The sequence below is a fragment of the Hippoglossus hippoglossus genome, chromosome 9, assembly GCF_009819705.1.
Source record: "Hippoglossus hippoglossus isolate fHipHip1 chromosome 9, fHipHip1.pri, whole genome shotgun sequence".
NCBI lineage: Eukaryota > Metazoa > Chordata > Actinopteri > Pleuronectiformes > Pleuronectidae > Hippoglossus > Hippoglossus hippoglossus.
Window position 1 is genome coordinate 13071550 of NC_047159.1, and position 14644 is coordinate 13086193.

At 40.6% G+C, this 14644-nt stretch overlaps 2 protein-coding genes across 2 annotated transcripts; both read left to right on the forward strand.

Moving 5' to 3' along the window:
* The first annotated feature begins 2581 nt into the window (after window positions 1-2581).
* LOC117767675 (eosinophil peroxidase-like) lies at window positions 2582-3607 on the forward strand. The gene is made up of 4 exons (XM_034595477.1): window positions 2582-2657; window positions 2755-3013; window positions 3324-3513; window positions 3589-3607. Exons 1-4 carry the CDS (start codon window positions 2640-2642, stop codon window positions 3605-3607), a joined length of 486 nt encoding a protein of 161 aa, XP_034451368.1. The 5' UTR covers window positions 2582-2639.
* A 4352-nt stretch (window positions 3608-7959) lies between these two features.
* Window positions 7960-14063, forward strand: LOC117768490 (eosinophil peroxidase-like). The gene is made up of 14 exons (XM_034596888.1): window positions 7960-8058; window positions 8301-8367; window positions 8645-8732; window positions 8853-9028; window positions 9121-9253; window positions 9554-9683; window positions 9884-10090; window positions 10290-10650; window positions 10753-10913; window positions 11172-11430; window positions 11635-11805; window positions 11889-12126; window positions 12241-12440; window positions 12673-14063. The coding sequence occupies exons 1-14, from the start codon at window positions 8011-8013 to the stop codon at window positions 13122-13124; spliced, it is 2691 nt and encodes an 896-aa protein (XP_034452779.1). The 5' UTR covers window positions 7960-8010; the 3' UTR covers window positions 13125-14063.
* Window positions 14064-14644: the final 581 nt, after the last annotated feature.

The window sequence follows — 14644 nt, forward strand, 5'->3', positions numbered from 1 at the left end:
AAATTTGGGATGGGCAACATTTCACACAGTGAACTTGGTGTTGAGCGTTTTTTCTAATTTTAAGGATCACGTCACATTAGTAAATTCAACCAGGCCTTGGTATAATAATAATAACAATAATAATAATAATCATTAATATTAATTATTTTTTATTTTTTAGATGTGCCATGCACAGACTAGCGCCACTGCACATTTTTAACGCCTGCACTGAAGCACACATGCAGGTGATGAGTTCCAGTAAGCAAGCTACAATGAAACCGCACTGAATATTGTTTTGATGACACAGGTGACTTTGATTTAAAATATGTTAAAACAAACATGTTGAACTGCCCGGTTTGCTTTGGTAAAAGAACAAACTGTGAACACCTGGACACTCTGACTTGGTTTTCCTCTGTGTAGTGTTTTTTTTATTTGACAGCACCTGAAGGCAGCACCAAAAACAAGACTTATTCGATACACGATTCAAATGGCACAGAATAAAGCGGACCATTGGGTGGGCAGAGTAGAAATTTGGGTGGGCAATGCCCACAAAAACGTTCAGTGGTGCTAGTCTGTGTGTGGCATGTGTAAAAAATAATAATTAAATATTATTATCGTTATTTTTGTAATTATCATTACACCACGGCTTGGTTGAATTTCCTTTTGCGACGCATTCTTTGAAACTTGGAAAAACTCTCAACTCTAAGTTCACTGTGGGAAAAGGTGCCCACATCAAATTTCTTATTGCCCCCCCAATCTGAGCAGTCTAGATCCGGGCCTGAACATGATGCTACTGCACTCTGCCCTTTTTACACCTTTTTGAGATACCCTTTTAACTTAGTGAAAAGGACATTTTTCCAATATAATTTCAACCATTTGATTCTTGTATGCAGGTGTTTATATGTCAATGCACTGTCTTTGACATGTAAGACCAACAGTTCAGGAGTCTCTCTTCACCAAGTGCTCAAAATCTTTTCAAACTCAAAGAGGCAGAATACAGTAAATAATAATAAGCATTACAGTAAAGAAAAAAAATGAACCGCATGGATTGAAATATAAATAATGAATAAAAGAAAGCGTCTTTGATCCATGCTTGCCAAGGGCAAAACGGAGGTTGCACATTTTATGACAAAGACTTTAACCCTAACCCCCAATTTCTGATGGAAGATTTGAGCAAGGAGCGTTCACCCAGGTGTATTAGAGATTTATACTAATGCAAGACATTTTGTAAAGAAGTTTGTATTTGAATTGAGTTGAGTTTTTGGTCTTAATCTGATTATGAGTGAAATATTATATAACCAAACACGACCTGAAAAAAGTCTCATATCCTCTCTGATTGGTCACTCATGCTTTCTCTTGACTGCTACAATATATCTCTGATATAAGGGCAGCATTAGCCACAAGAAGCTGTAAGTTGGTAAGCCGCTATCACAGCAGACTTTTTGAGTTGGTGTGACATCAACAGCACCGATGTCTGACACTCATCAATGTTTTCTTATCTGGGATTTGTTCTTAGGTAAGAACAGAATCTATGCACACTCCAAATAATCTGTTTTCTTTAATCTACAGTTTTATGATGAGTTTTTAATCAGGCTACAATAATATTGGATAATTTTTATACTAAAAGCGACAGGCCGGTTTCAATGCATATTTCTATTTCTGCAAGTTTTTATTAATTTCTTTAACTGTGTCAGAGATTTTATATTCATGAATATGTTGAAAAAGAGAACACTCATTCACAAAAGTAGTCAGCCATCATTAGGTTTTACGCGCTGGTTGTGTTAAATGTGTTAAACGTGTCACATGTTCCACAGTTTTCCTTAAAATGTTCTGTCCAATTGTAGCCTGTTAATTCTGAAAAAACAAATTAATTTTTTACTTCAACTTTGTGACTCTCTCCTGATACAGCTTTCACTTATTGTTTAACTGTATCCTATGTATGTTTCTTTTTGTTATTTTGTTTCCACTTCATTTTCTTAAAACGTCATAGTTTCACATCAGTCGTAGTTTCACAGATGTTTTTGAGCTGTGGGACAGGAGACCTGTCTGTAAGTGCTCTGAGTTTAAGTCCTGTGCTCGACCCATTTATACCCACCTTTGCTTCCTACCAGCAAACAGAGCTGGGTGTGCCTCTTTGAAAATAAAAAAGTATTGCATGAGATAAGTCTGAGTCCGAGGAATCTGACAGCACAATGAGGAACTCCCATGTTTGATAAACAAACAAGCTGTCGATCTGATCACTAACTTCCAGTAAAGAAAACCAGAGAGGTCACATGCAAGGTTCCACCCATTGGTTTTGAGGAAACTTGTACTTGTAATAATACTCTTATGCAGAGTTTGGAAATTACCAAGAATTACTTGAAACAAAGAAGGGTAAGAACATTTAAGGAACAGAAAGGTATGAAGCACAAGCCAGAAAGACAGCGATAGGTCAAATTTAAATGTAAAGATGTCGACATCAGGATCCTCGGGCAGGTTGTTCAAACAGCTTAGAGCAAAAGAACTAAAAGCTGCTTCACTTCAGGAGAACTGAAGTGGCCTTCTCCCATAGTTTAAAACAAGGCAGTGAGAAAATTAAGTGTGCAGGAAAGATTAGGGCCCTGGCAAAACTCTACCCTCACTGGGACGGAGAGAGACTCTACCAGGAGGCCCGCAAGATCATGGGAGCATACCTTCAGGTAAGAGATAAGCTTTGCCGTATGAACAGCACAAGTCTTGGATAACGGTTGAAAGAGTAGTATCCTGTGTGGTTCAGTTTTCCGTTTTGTTTTTCAGGTTCTCACCTACAGAGACTACTTGCTCCCCATTGTCGGTCCAGACTTAATTGCGAAGCAGCTGTCCACCTACCCTGGTTATGATGAACAAGTGGACCCCAGCATCTCCAATGTGTTTGCCACAGCTGCCTACAGATTTGCTCACCTGATGGTTCAGCCATTTATTTACCGTCTTGATGAGAAATACCAGGAGCACCGTGATTATCCCAGCCCGCTACTGCACAAAGCCTTCTTCACACCATGGAGGCTGATCTTTGAAGGTATGGCCACGATCCTTCATTTTTATTATTCAGCTCAATGGAAAATCAGCCTTTAACCACTTTACTGCCTTTGTGGAAACAATCGGCTTCAACTGCTGCAACCAGTCATCTACAGTGCACTACTCATGGATCATGACTTCCAAGAATTAAGTGCTCATTAAGTTCCTTGATGGAAGTATTGAAAAAACCAACAAACTAAAAAAACACCCTGCAATGACATGCGGCCAAGATTCTCAAATATTTATCACAAATGTAACTAAAGCTTTAAAATAGTCCATATTAAATTGTTCCTATCTCTTGTGTTCCTTAGGGGGTTTGGACCCAATCCTGAGGGGACTGGTGGGTCGCCAGGCCAAGCTGAACACACAGGATCACATGATGACTGATGAGCTGAGGGACCGGTTGTTTAAATTCTCCACTGAGCTGGCGTTGGATCTGGCCGCTCTCAACATGCAGAGAGGCAGAGACCATGGAGTGCCTGGTGCTTGTATCTCCAGGATGTTGTTCCATCTGAGCATTTTCTGGCTTTTGACAAGAACATTGTCCTACTTTTCACACTGCGTGCTTCCTTTTAGGTTACATCACATGCCGTAAGTTCTGTGGGCTGTCCCAACCTGGAAATCAGAAACAACTGGCAGGAATGCTGAAAAACAAAAAAACTGTCCAGGCAACTGCTTGCTCTCTATGGAAAACCTGGCAACATCGACGTGTGGATGGGAGGGAGTGGCTGAGCCGTTTGTCAAAGGAGGGAGAGTGGGACCCCTGTTTGCCTGCCTGGTTTCCACTCAGTTCCAGAGGATTTGCCAGGGGGTAAGCAGACCTGAATGACAATACAACATCACTTGCTCGCATCATCTGTGACAACACTGGTATCACTGAACTACCAGAGCAGCCCTTCCAGTACCGGCCCACAGGGTCCGGTTACACTAAATGCAGGAACATCCCTGCCTTTGACCTCAGTCCATGGAGAAATTCTTGACATACCATAGATCTGCAATGTCTAAACTCTGAAATAATATATTCAGTCATCATCATCATGTTTTCAGTAAAAGTAAAATCAAAATAAGTTGACTGATAACCTGTTGGATCTTGTTCTGCCAGAGCTCGAGCTATTGCAAATCTTATGTGTACATATGTGGATCTTCAAATTAGGATAAAATATGTTAAGAAGGCAAATTTATGCTACAGTATATGTCCAGTTTTTCCCTAGACATATACTGTAGCATCGCTCATAAGGAAGGGTTAAGAGACAAAAAAGCAGCACCCAACAGTTCCTCATAGTTTACATTGCACCCTGGCTGTGCAACCTTAAAATCACACAGAGTCACGCACATTTCAAACATTTTTCAGTGATGGATGGGACTACTAACTATAGACTTACCGTATCAGAGCTGAAAGGTTTCCAAACCATATAATCACAAACAATGTAGTCACATAACTGCCTTCCAAGCAAACCTTGCTTTGTTTACTGTCATACAAATGTGGAGAAGAATTCAAAAAGGCAAAAATACTTGTACATCCTGTAAATGCTGCTTTCAAATTCAAAATGTTGTCCAACATCATCAAAAAAGGAGCAACAAGGCAAAGTCACTTAAGATTGTAGGGTAACACGCTACACCACAGAATGTAGGCCTACAGTGTAAATATTCTGGATTCATGGAATAGTTTTTGTACTAATACAGTATGTTACAGTACTTCTATGTAGTTTCTGGGGAAAGAGATGTTAAGTTGTGGAATAAGGGGGTAACAGTAAGGATCTTACAAAGATCTTACGGTATACTGTAGTGAGGATACCTATTCCATTATTCCAGTGTCCATTTGTATTTATTTCCTGGGACGACAGGAGGCTGTGGGCAGAGCTGTAATAAGTTAAGCTTGCACCTTGAGGAACTGTATGGTCAAATATAATATCCTGGGAGAAAACGTTCAACGTTTGACTTCAAAATTGTCAACATGTGATTTACACTGACACACAGGTGAGGCACTTCACTTCCAGATTTGGTGAACTCTGTCTGCTGACGGCCGGCAGAGCCACAAGGCCATAAAAGATCGTCCAAAAGCCGGTGAGGTGAGACAGTCTTTGGAGACCAACAGTATGCATGACAACCTGGGCTCTGTAGTCATTTTAAGCAGCCCTTCCCCAAAATGATATAGCAATACAGAATTTTGGCTGTTTAGAGCCAAGAAGAGAAATACACATAGTCCAGTTCTAGCTGCTCTGCACTGGTTGCCTGAAACACACAGGACTGACTTTAAGGTTCTCCTCCTTACACATAAGGCTCTGAATGGGCTGGGCCTACACAGCTGACTCTCTAGTTAACTACAGTATGTTCCCTCAAGAACACTGAGATCATCTGCAGCAAGTTGTTAGAAAGAAAATTTAAGATTCAGCTTTTGTAGATTACTCTCTAAAGATGTGGAACAGACTGACACTACATATCAGAGAAGCTAGTTCAGTGAATGTCTTAAAAAGAAAACTTACAACACTTCTCTTTGCTTCAGCCTTTAACTAGATCTTGTACTTGCCAACAGTCCTGCACACTGATCATTTTCTTTTTAGATTTAATTGTATAGGAGCAAGAACGGGTGACTCCCCTCTGGAATGTGATCAGACCAAGCTCATTTCTGATCAGGGCGGAGTCAGAAGAATGGCGAGTCAATGGCGCAGACACCCAGGGAGCCATGCAGGAGTTATTGTTAGCAAACAAGTAAGTTTCGTTTTTGGTGCTGCCTACAGGTGTTGTCCGAAAGCCAAAGTCACCAGGTGTTCTGTTTGTTATTCTACCAAAGCAAACCGGGCTGTTGAACTTGTTTTAAAAAATATTTTACATTGATGGCACATGTACGTATCATTAAAAAGTATCTTCAGCATCGTCTGGTTACAGCTTCTGTGTGCGCTGGTCTGTGTGTGGCACGTTTAGAATATAATAATAAAAAAATAAACGATTGTTATTATTAATATTATACCAGGGCTTGGTTGAATTTGTACTCAGAAAACATGGCGAAACTCTCAACACTAAGGCCCAATCCCATTTCACCCTTAGCCAGTCCCCTCCTCTTAGTGGGTAGGGGCAGGGTATGGCTCTCCCATTCTCATGCGCACTGCCAAACGAATCGAGTCAGTGTGTGTGTGGTGCATTTCCTAAGCCACACTCAAACCAATAAACTATATTCAACTGAACTAATACAAGTTTATGAAGTTCATGTCTCCTGCAACGCCATGCCACTAAGAGGAGGAAACTGAACATCTAGTATTCATATTAACATCATCTAGGCTGAAAATTCATTTCAGCCCTTTATGACAAATAAAGACACTGGTGAGATGTGAACAGCTTTAAGTATTTAATGCTCAACAACTTTTAAGGAGCTGTCAATAGCACACATTTTCACCTACATACTTCACTGTCTTATTTACACCCTGCAATTATTACACGTGGAAACCACTCGTCACAAAATTTTGTTCTCATATTACTAATCTTTGTGACAGACAATGGCACAATATCATCTTAACACTGTAAACAATCACTGACAAGACAACAGCATTTTAATTGAATTAAGAAGGTTATCTGAACAAATTTATGGGAATTAAATCTGTTAATAATAATAATTATATATTATTACCACTGACAATCATTATTCTGCATTAGTTTTTCTGAGCCTAAACAACAACAATACTTTTTACATGAAGATACACTGTTCATCTAAGTTTGGGAACCTCCCGTCCAATGTTTTTATGTCTGATGTTTAATCAACACACAAGCTGTCAATCTAATCGCTAACTTCCAGTAAAGAAAACCAGAGAGGCCACATGCCAGGTTCTACCCACTGGGTTTAATGAAAGGCTGGAGGAACAAGGTAATTTGTAATGAAACTCATATGCAGAGTTTGGAAATTACCAAGAGTAAAAGGTCAAATTTAAAGATGTTGACGTCTGGATCCTTGGGCAGGTTGTTCAAACAGCTTAGAGCAGAAGAACTAAAAGCTGCTTCACTTTAGGTTTTAGTCTTGACCTATAGAAAAGTCAAAAAAGTAATTTCATAGAACTGAAGTGGCATTCTCCCATAATTCAATTTTTTTTTTATAGGAACAATTATTAAAAAAAATATATGGCTATACTTTTTTCTCTCAGACTGCTGTATCAACTCTGCCCTTTTGGGTGGGGAGCATTAAAGTGCTCCATGCTTTATTGAGAAGTCCTCCAACCAAAATTTCTTTTTTTAGCTTCTGTAATTAAAAGATGCCCTTCAACCGCATGCATTCAGCAGCCCTGTGTATATTTCATCAGCAAAGACTTACGGAAAACAAATAAAAATGACTAAATTGGATGAAATTAAGTGTATTGTGATGTGAACTGAGGACTTTGGTTAATAGGCCCCAGCAACAGCATACAGGTGATTGGCTCACGGCAAGCATGTCAAATTGTGATATAATAAAAAAACTGAGAACAAGATTGGTGGAACCTAGAAATAGTGGGAACTGTACATGTGACTATGGAGGCCTGCTCATGAAGACAGGGTTCCTGACTGATCTTTGACTTAGCTTCATTAGTCTGATTCTAGGCCTTTTCCTGACATGAGGTTTTAGAGAACAAAAACAGATTTCCTGGTACAATATGGCTCAGGGTACAGGTAAAGGGTACACAGGTCGTCGACTAATCAAAAGCTCTGTGGTTCCATTCCCATTTTCTTCATAATAATTAACATAAAAGATTTAGTGTAACATAAGAAACAAGTGCTCCTTATGAAAAGTTTTGTGCAACACAATGGAGTCGTGCTTGCTTGGTGTAATTATCATTGATGTATTAATAACTTTGATGTTTTTTACAGCCACAACCACAGCCCTGTTCCCGTAATGAACACATTACTCAACTGCAGTCTCTTCTCCAGAGGAGGAATGAGGAAGAAGAAAAGGATTTCAGGAGGAGGAACCTGAGATGTCACGTCAAACTCAGCCACTATAAAGAAACAGACACCTCTGACATCTGACACTCAAGCTGGATGATACACACACCATTAGAGGACCCAAGCTTCAACTTGACTACAAAGGTTATTATTTATTTGTTTTTACATATGTTGTTTATTTTCATAGCCTACAGTAAATGTGCTGTAATTTATTAGATTGAATTAAACGTGTTTTCCATTATATTTTTCAAGCTGTTTAACGTTAATTCTGAAAATTATACTTATATATAAACATATGTATATAACTGAATAATTATTTTTTATAATTTGACGAGTGACTGCATAATGTGGTGAATACTTTTTCTTTTTCTTTTCTTTTTCTTCAGATGAATCACTTTCTGTGTGTGCTGGCTGCGGGTCTTTACCTGTACATGCAATGTCACGTAAATGCAGGTGAGTTTTACCTCTATTATCACAGAACAGCTAAAAAAATGCATTATTGATCTAAATATTCTCAATTTATTCCTTCATTTTTGTCTTGAACACAAATGTTTTGTTCTTCAGTTGTTTCTATAAATGTTTTGTAAAATACTATGACTTTGTGACATGAATGAAATGTTAAAACGCCAGTGATAATGGTAACTAAATCATTATCATTAATATTTAAAATGTATTTTATTTATTTGTTCATTTATTGTTATATTCATTTCTCATCATTATTATTTTGCAGAATCTCGTTTGAGCAGGAGTGTTATTGAGAAAGCTGTGGTTGCGGCCAAGGCCACTGTGGACAATACTTATCTGACCTCCCGAAAAGAGTAGGTGTAAAAACTGGCTGGACTTGTGTATTGTCAATTATTCGCTAATTGAAAAATTTGATAAACATCGATCAGTTTTATAAAATGACACTGACGATATTCTGAATGAAATATATACAGGAGCATCGCACGTGTGAGGAGGAATACAGCAAATCCTTCGGACATACTGCGGTTGCTGAAGCAGCCTGCTGGGCTGACCCGCAATGCTGTGCGGGCTGCAGACTATATGGACATCACTGTGTCACTGCTCAAGGGATCTCTGCAAAGACGCCAAAAACGCTCCATCAACGCCACAGGTGTGTAACCTTTCACACATTCTCCAACTTCACCTACAAATATTTGCCATTCGGAGAGAGCTGAGTTGCCATTTCTCTGCCCGTTGAATTAGATCTGATCTCTGAAGAGGATCTGCAGGTCATTGCTAAACTGACAGGCTGCTCTCCCCGGGATCGTGCCCCTTCCTGCAGCACCACTCCAAACGTAGACAAGTTTCGCACTGCGAGCAATGTCTGCAACAACAGGTGAGGCAGCTGCTGAGTAGTTCATGGAGGACCCAGGGAGAGCAAATCACAGACATGTTCTCAGCTAATTGACTGCTTAGTTTCTGCCCCTGGGGCCAATTTGTAACTTTCTTCCCAGTTCTGTCCTTTTCTTCAATTCATTTACCAAATCCAGATATTAAAATGATTGTGTATAATTGGAGCAGTAACATTCCTTTTGAAAAATAGCACCAGTAATGTCAAAGACCGGTAGCCTACATGTCAAATATGGTACAATCATGTAAAAGACAAAAAGACAACGAAGGATTTATTTTTTCTCAGAAAACACCCTCGCTGGGGGTCTGCTAACACACCTTTCACCCGCTGGCTTCCTGCTGAGTACCAGGATAATATCTCTCTGCCCAAAGGATGGGACCCTAAGCAGAAGATCAACAACCATTTGCTGCCATTGGTACTGTGGTTAAATATATATTTTAAATGTAAATAAATAGTAAGTAGTAGAAAGTACAGAGATGACCAGTGCTCCTGTAAAGAAAGGAAGCAGAAACTGAAAATGTAATCACATCTGTAGTGATGCTTAATGTATTTTCAAAAATGAGAGGTTGTCACAAATTTTCACCAAGGTGCTGATTGTCTGCATCAAATCCGCAGGTGAGGGACGTGTCCAACCGTATTATTAGCACAGCTAATGCTGATGTGGAGAGTGACCCATTGTACACTTTCATGGTGACAATGTACGGCCAATGGATCGACCACGACCTGACCTTCACTCCTCATTCTCCTGCCATCAGCTCATTCAGTAATGGTGTCAACTGTGACAAGAGCTGCGAACGCACAGAACCCTGTTTCCCCATCAAGGTCAGTATCATTACAGTACAGAACAAGAGACAAGTTATCCCAAAAGTACACACACATACACACACACACACACACACACACACACACACACACACACACACACACACACACACACACACACACACACACACACACACACACACACACACACACACAGACACACACACTAAATGATAGCGGCCTCTTGTCATCAAAACAGATCCCCAGTGGAGACCAACGCTTCGTCAATCACTCAGAAGAATGCATGCCCTTCTTCCGCTCAGCAGCCGGTTGTGGTTCTGGCAACACAGGTCACCTCTTCGGTGCCAGCAATGTTCGTCAGCAGATGAACGCTATCACAGCTGTCATTGACGTGGGCCAGGTGTACGGTTCAGATCATACCAAAGCTCGCTTCCTCCGTAACCTTTCCACAAAGAGCGGCCTTTTAAGGGTCAACACAAAGTACAAAGACAATGGCCGCGAGCTCCTGCCGTTCTTCGTCACAGGTGCCAACATCTGCGCGACACGAGCCCGCATTACTCAAAACGTCAATGCTGAGGAGGTGCCCTGCTTTGTGGCTGGTGAGTGGAAGCAAAAACTTTGACATACAAAGTGCATTGCAAGCTTCAATCACACATTGTGGTTGTAATTATTAAAACATTTTCCTATGCTTTGTCTCCCAGGCGATGAACGCACCAATGAGAACGTCGCTCTGACCTCTCTGCACACACTGTTCATGCGTGAGCACAACCGTCTGGTACGTGCCCTGGCAAAACCCAACCCTCACTGGGACGGAGAGAGACTCTACCAGGAGGCCCGCAAGATCATGGGAGCATACCTTCAGGTGCTTAGTCACAACCCAGCACAAGGCTGCACAAAGGAGGGAAGACCACACATGAACTGTTACTAAAAAATAATTTTATTTTAAAGAAATGAAAAAGGAAATTTAAATAGTGACTACAATTACCAATATCAATATCAAAATGTAATGCTGCTGACTGCCACCAGCTTAGAGAGGGTTGTCACAGCTTAGCGGCATGAGCAGCACAAGTCTTGCATTTATGTCTGCTTCAACTGACTCAGTTTCTCTTTTGTTTTTCAGGTTCTCACCTACAGAGACTACTTGCTCCACATTGTCGGTCCAGACTTAATTGCGAAGCAGCTGTCCACCTACCCTGGTTATGATGAACATGTGGACCCCAGCATCTCCAATGTGTTTGCCACAGCTGCCTACAGATTTGCTCACCTGATGGTTCAGCCATTTATTTACCGTTTTGATGAGAAATACCAGGAGCACCGTGATTATCCCAGCCCGCTACTGCACAAAGCCTTCTTCACACCATGGAGGCTGATCTTTGAAGGTATGGCCACGATCCCTAATTTTTATGATTCAGCTCAATGGAAAATCAGCCTTTAACCACTTTACTGCCTTTGTGGAAACAATCGGCTTCAACTGCTGCAACCAGTCATCTACAGTGCACTACTCATGGATCATGACTTCTTAGTTGTTCCCTAAAGAGAGGTGAGATTCAACTGATCATGAAATGATTGTCCACGTTCCTTAGGTGGTTTGGACCCAATCCTGCGGGGGCTAATAGGCCACCAGGCCAAGCTGTCTTCACAGAAACACATGATGCCTGAGGAGCTCAGGAACAAGTTGTTCAAGTTCTCCAGTGATTTGGCGCTTGATCTGGCCGCTCTTAATTTGCAGAGAGGCAGAGACCATGGACTCCCAGGTATTTATTGGTTTTTTATACAGTTTGTATCCTTCATCTTTGTAAAGGCTTATGTGTCAAATTGAACATGTGGCTCTTTTTAGGATACAACAAATGGCGCAAGCACTGCGGGCTCTCGCAACCCAAAAATCTGACAGAGCTGGCAAGTGTTTTGAACAACACAGATATGGCCAAGAAACTTCTGGATCTCTATCACACACCTGACAACATCGACGTGTGGATGGGAGGAGTGGCTGAGCCGTTTGTCCGTGGTGGTAGAGTGGGACCCCTCTTTGCCTGCCTAATTGCCACTCAGTTCCAGAAGATCCGCCAGGGAGACCGGTATATTATCTAACTCATGTTTCTAATTATGTAGACATAACTTCACCTAACTGCACCTTTATAGTCATTTATACAACCAGAGACTCAAAATGATAACAAAGTGTCCAATTTCAGACTTTGGTGGGAGAACAACGGAGTCTTCACTGACGCTCAGAGGGCGTCCCTGAGGGAAACATCACTTGCCCGCATCATCTGTGACAACACTGGTATCACTGAGGTACCTAAAAGACCCTTCCAGTACCGACCTCGTGGGTCAGGATACACTCAGTGTAAGGACATCCCTGCCTTTGACCTCAGCCCATGGAATGAGGATGGTGAGTTGAGTCCTCTCTGTCACAGTTGACAGAGGATCATCGAAGGCAACATGAAGTATTTTGGAGATAACAGATTTCTTCCCTTGAATTTTCTTTAGATTCACATTGATTACCAAATAAATCTGCCACTCCCTGTTTGATAATCCAAAAATATTGAAATTGATATACTAGATGCCTTATTTTAAAATGGAATAGTTCTGTGGTTTGATTGTACCCATTTCTTTATTCACAGGAGTCCCAGCCCCCCCGAAACCCACTAAACACCCTCACATTGACAACAAGGTTGCCTTCTCTGTACGACTGGGCAACAATTTTCCTGAAGCTGGCATGCCAATTTCATTTCATGAGGTAATCTACAATGGACAGAATAGCTATGATGTATCGACAGGGTATTTCACCTGTGCGCAACCAGGTGTCTATGAGTTCCAGTTCCACTGCACAATCTTCCAGAAAGCTGCGAGCGTGGATCTGATTCATAACGGAAAACTGATTGTGCACTCATTCACCACCCGGCATAGCGGCTACATCACAGCAAGTGGCAACGCGTATATTAAGCTTCAGAAGGGAGACAAGGTCTGTCTGTTGGCCAACCATGATGGCAATGGTCTGACCAGTGACAGCTTCTTTTCAGGGCATCTGCTGTTCACCGAGTCGGAGACTGCTGACACAACTGCTTCTCCTTGACATCCTCAAAACACTGCACCTTCGAGTGTAGTAGAGCAAAGCTGAGTTTGTTGAAGTTGCAAATTTCTGTTCGGAACTTTGTTGACAGAAAGCAAAGTGTCTAAAAAAGCTTAAGTTTAAGACAGTTTAAAAGCTTTATATGGAATGGTCAAATGTAAAAAAAAAAGAGGTCAGTAGTTATCACACATTTGTTTATGTGTGATAACTACTTTGTTTATTTGTCTATGGAAGAATGTGAAAAAAGACATGACATTATCTGACTTGATATGTGTTACATCTGAAAAGTTAATATAATAAGTTAATTAAGCTAAAACTGCAAAAGGCTGTATTTTTTGCTGATCTTTCGGGGCACTGTTTTATTTCTTCCAAAAGTAAGGGTATGACTTTGAGTCACTTTATTCCGGACATTATTCATTCTTGTTGTAGAGATTAACTTCTGCATCTGAAAGACAATTATGATGATACAGAACAAATGGAAGATCATGTTTGTAAGCAGGCCCAGCTGACGATGTCTGTTGGCCGACCAGCAGATGGCAGTGGCGTACAATTTAACAAGGACAGCAAGGCTGGCACAAGCATCATTTAAAGCTGCACTGTATACAAATGGTCAAGAAGAACTGTTTTACGGATTTACTGTATTTGCCAGCCAGAAAGTGGGTGAAAAGTTTAGCAAAATGATAATGATAATGAGTATAGGTGGATTTGACCTGCAGTACATCTGTGTTGCTACAAACTAGGATATGAATTAATTACAAAATAATTAGTAGGAAATACCAATTCTGAAGAAACTGCAGTGGGTTTGTTGCCTTTTGTAAAACCTGAAGCTAAACTTTGATGATGTCCTGAATATGTGTGAAGAGGCAGTTGAAGTTGTTTTAAGAGTTTGAATGTATGTAAACTGTAGTGTAAGCACTGTTGAATATCAAATAAAGGTAATATTTTGTGCAAAACGTCTTCTGCATACTTCAGAGAGATATAATAGAGAATCTATAACAGAGAAATAATTGCACATGCGTAAAAGGCTTTTGCAGGTGTAGAAATAAATACTTTGTGAATGTGTATTTAAAGGTTCAGTGTTTCTCTCCTTCCAAGTGTGTAGAAGAATCTACAGTGGCCTTCAGGTAACGTAAAAATGCAATAGGGTCTCTCCAGACAAACTCCACACACTGGCTTTTCCTCTTAAAACAAATGTTCACTTCACAACGCAGACTGATTTACATGGAGTCACTTGTTGTTTTGGACAACAAAGACCAGAACGTAACAGGGCAAAATCTCAAAATGATTATTGTTAAACTTAAATCTGACCGTCAATCCAAACTATTGATATCTGCCACAGAAAAATGCTGAAATGTAAAAAACCAGACCATTGTGTGCACTCAAACCCTGGTAATAAAAAACCTGCATAAGGACGATAAACCCATTTGTTGCTGCTTCACTCACAAGCAACAGCACTACTCATCTCTTGAATCACATCAAGTAAAATCAAGATGACACGCAGCCTAGTAGCAAAACACTGCCTT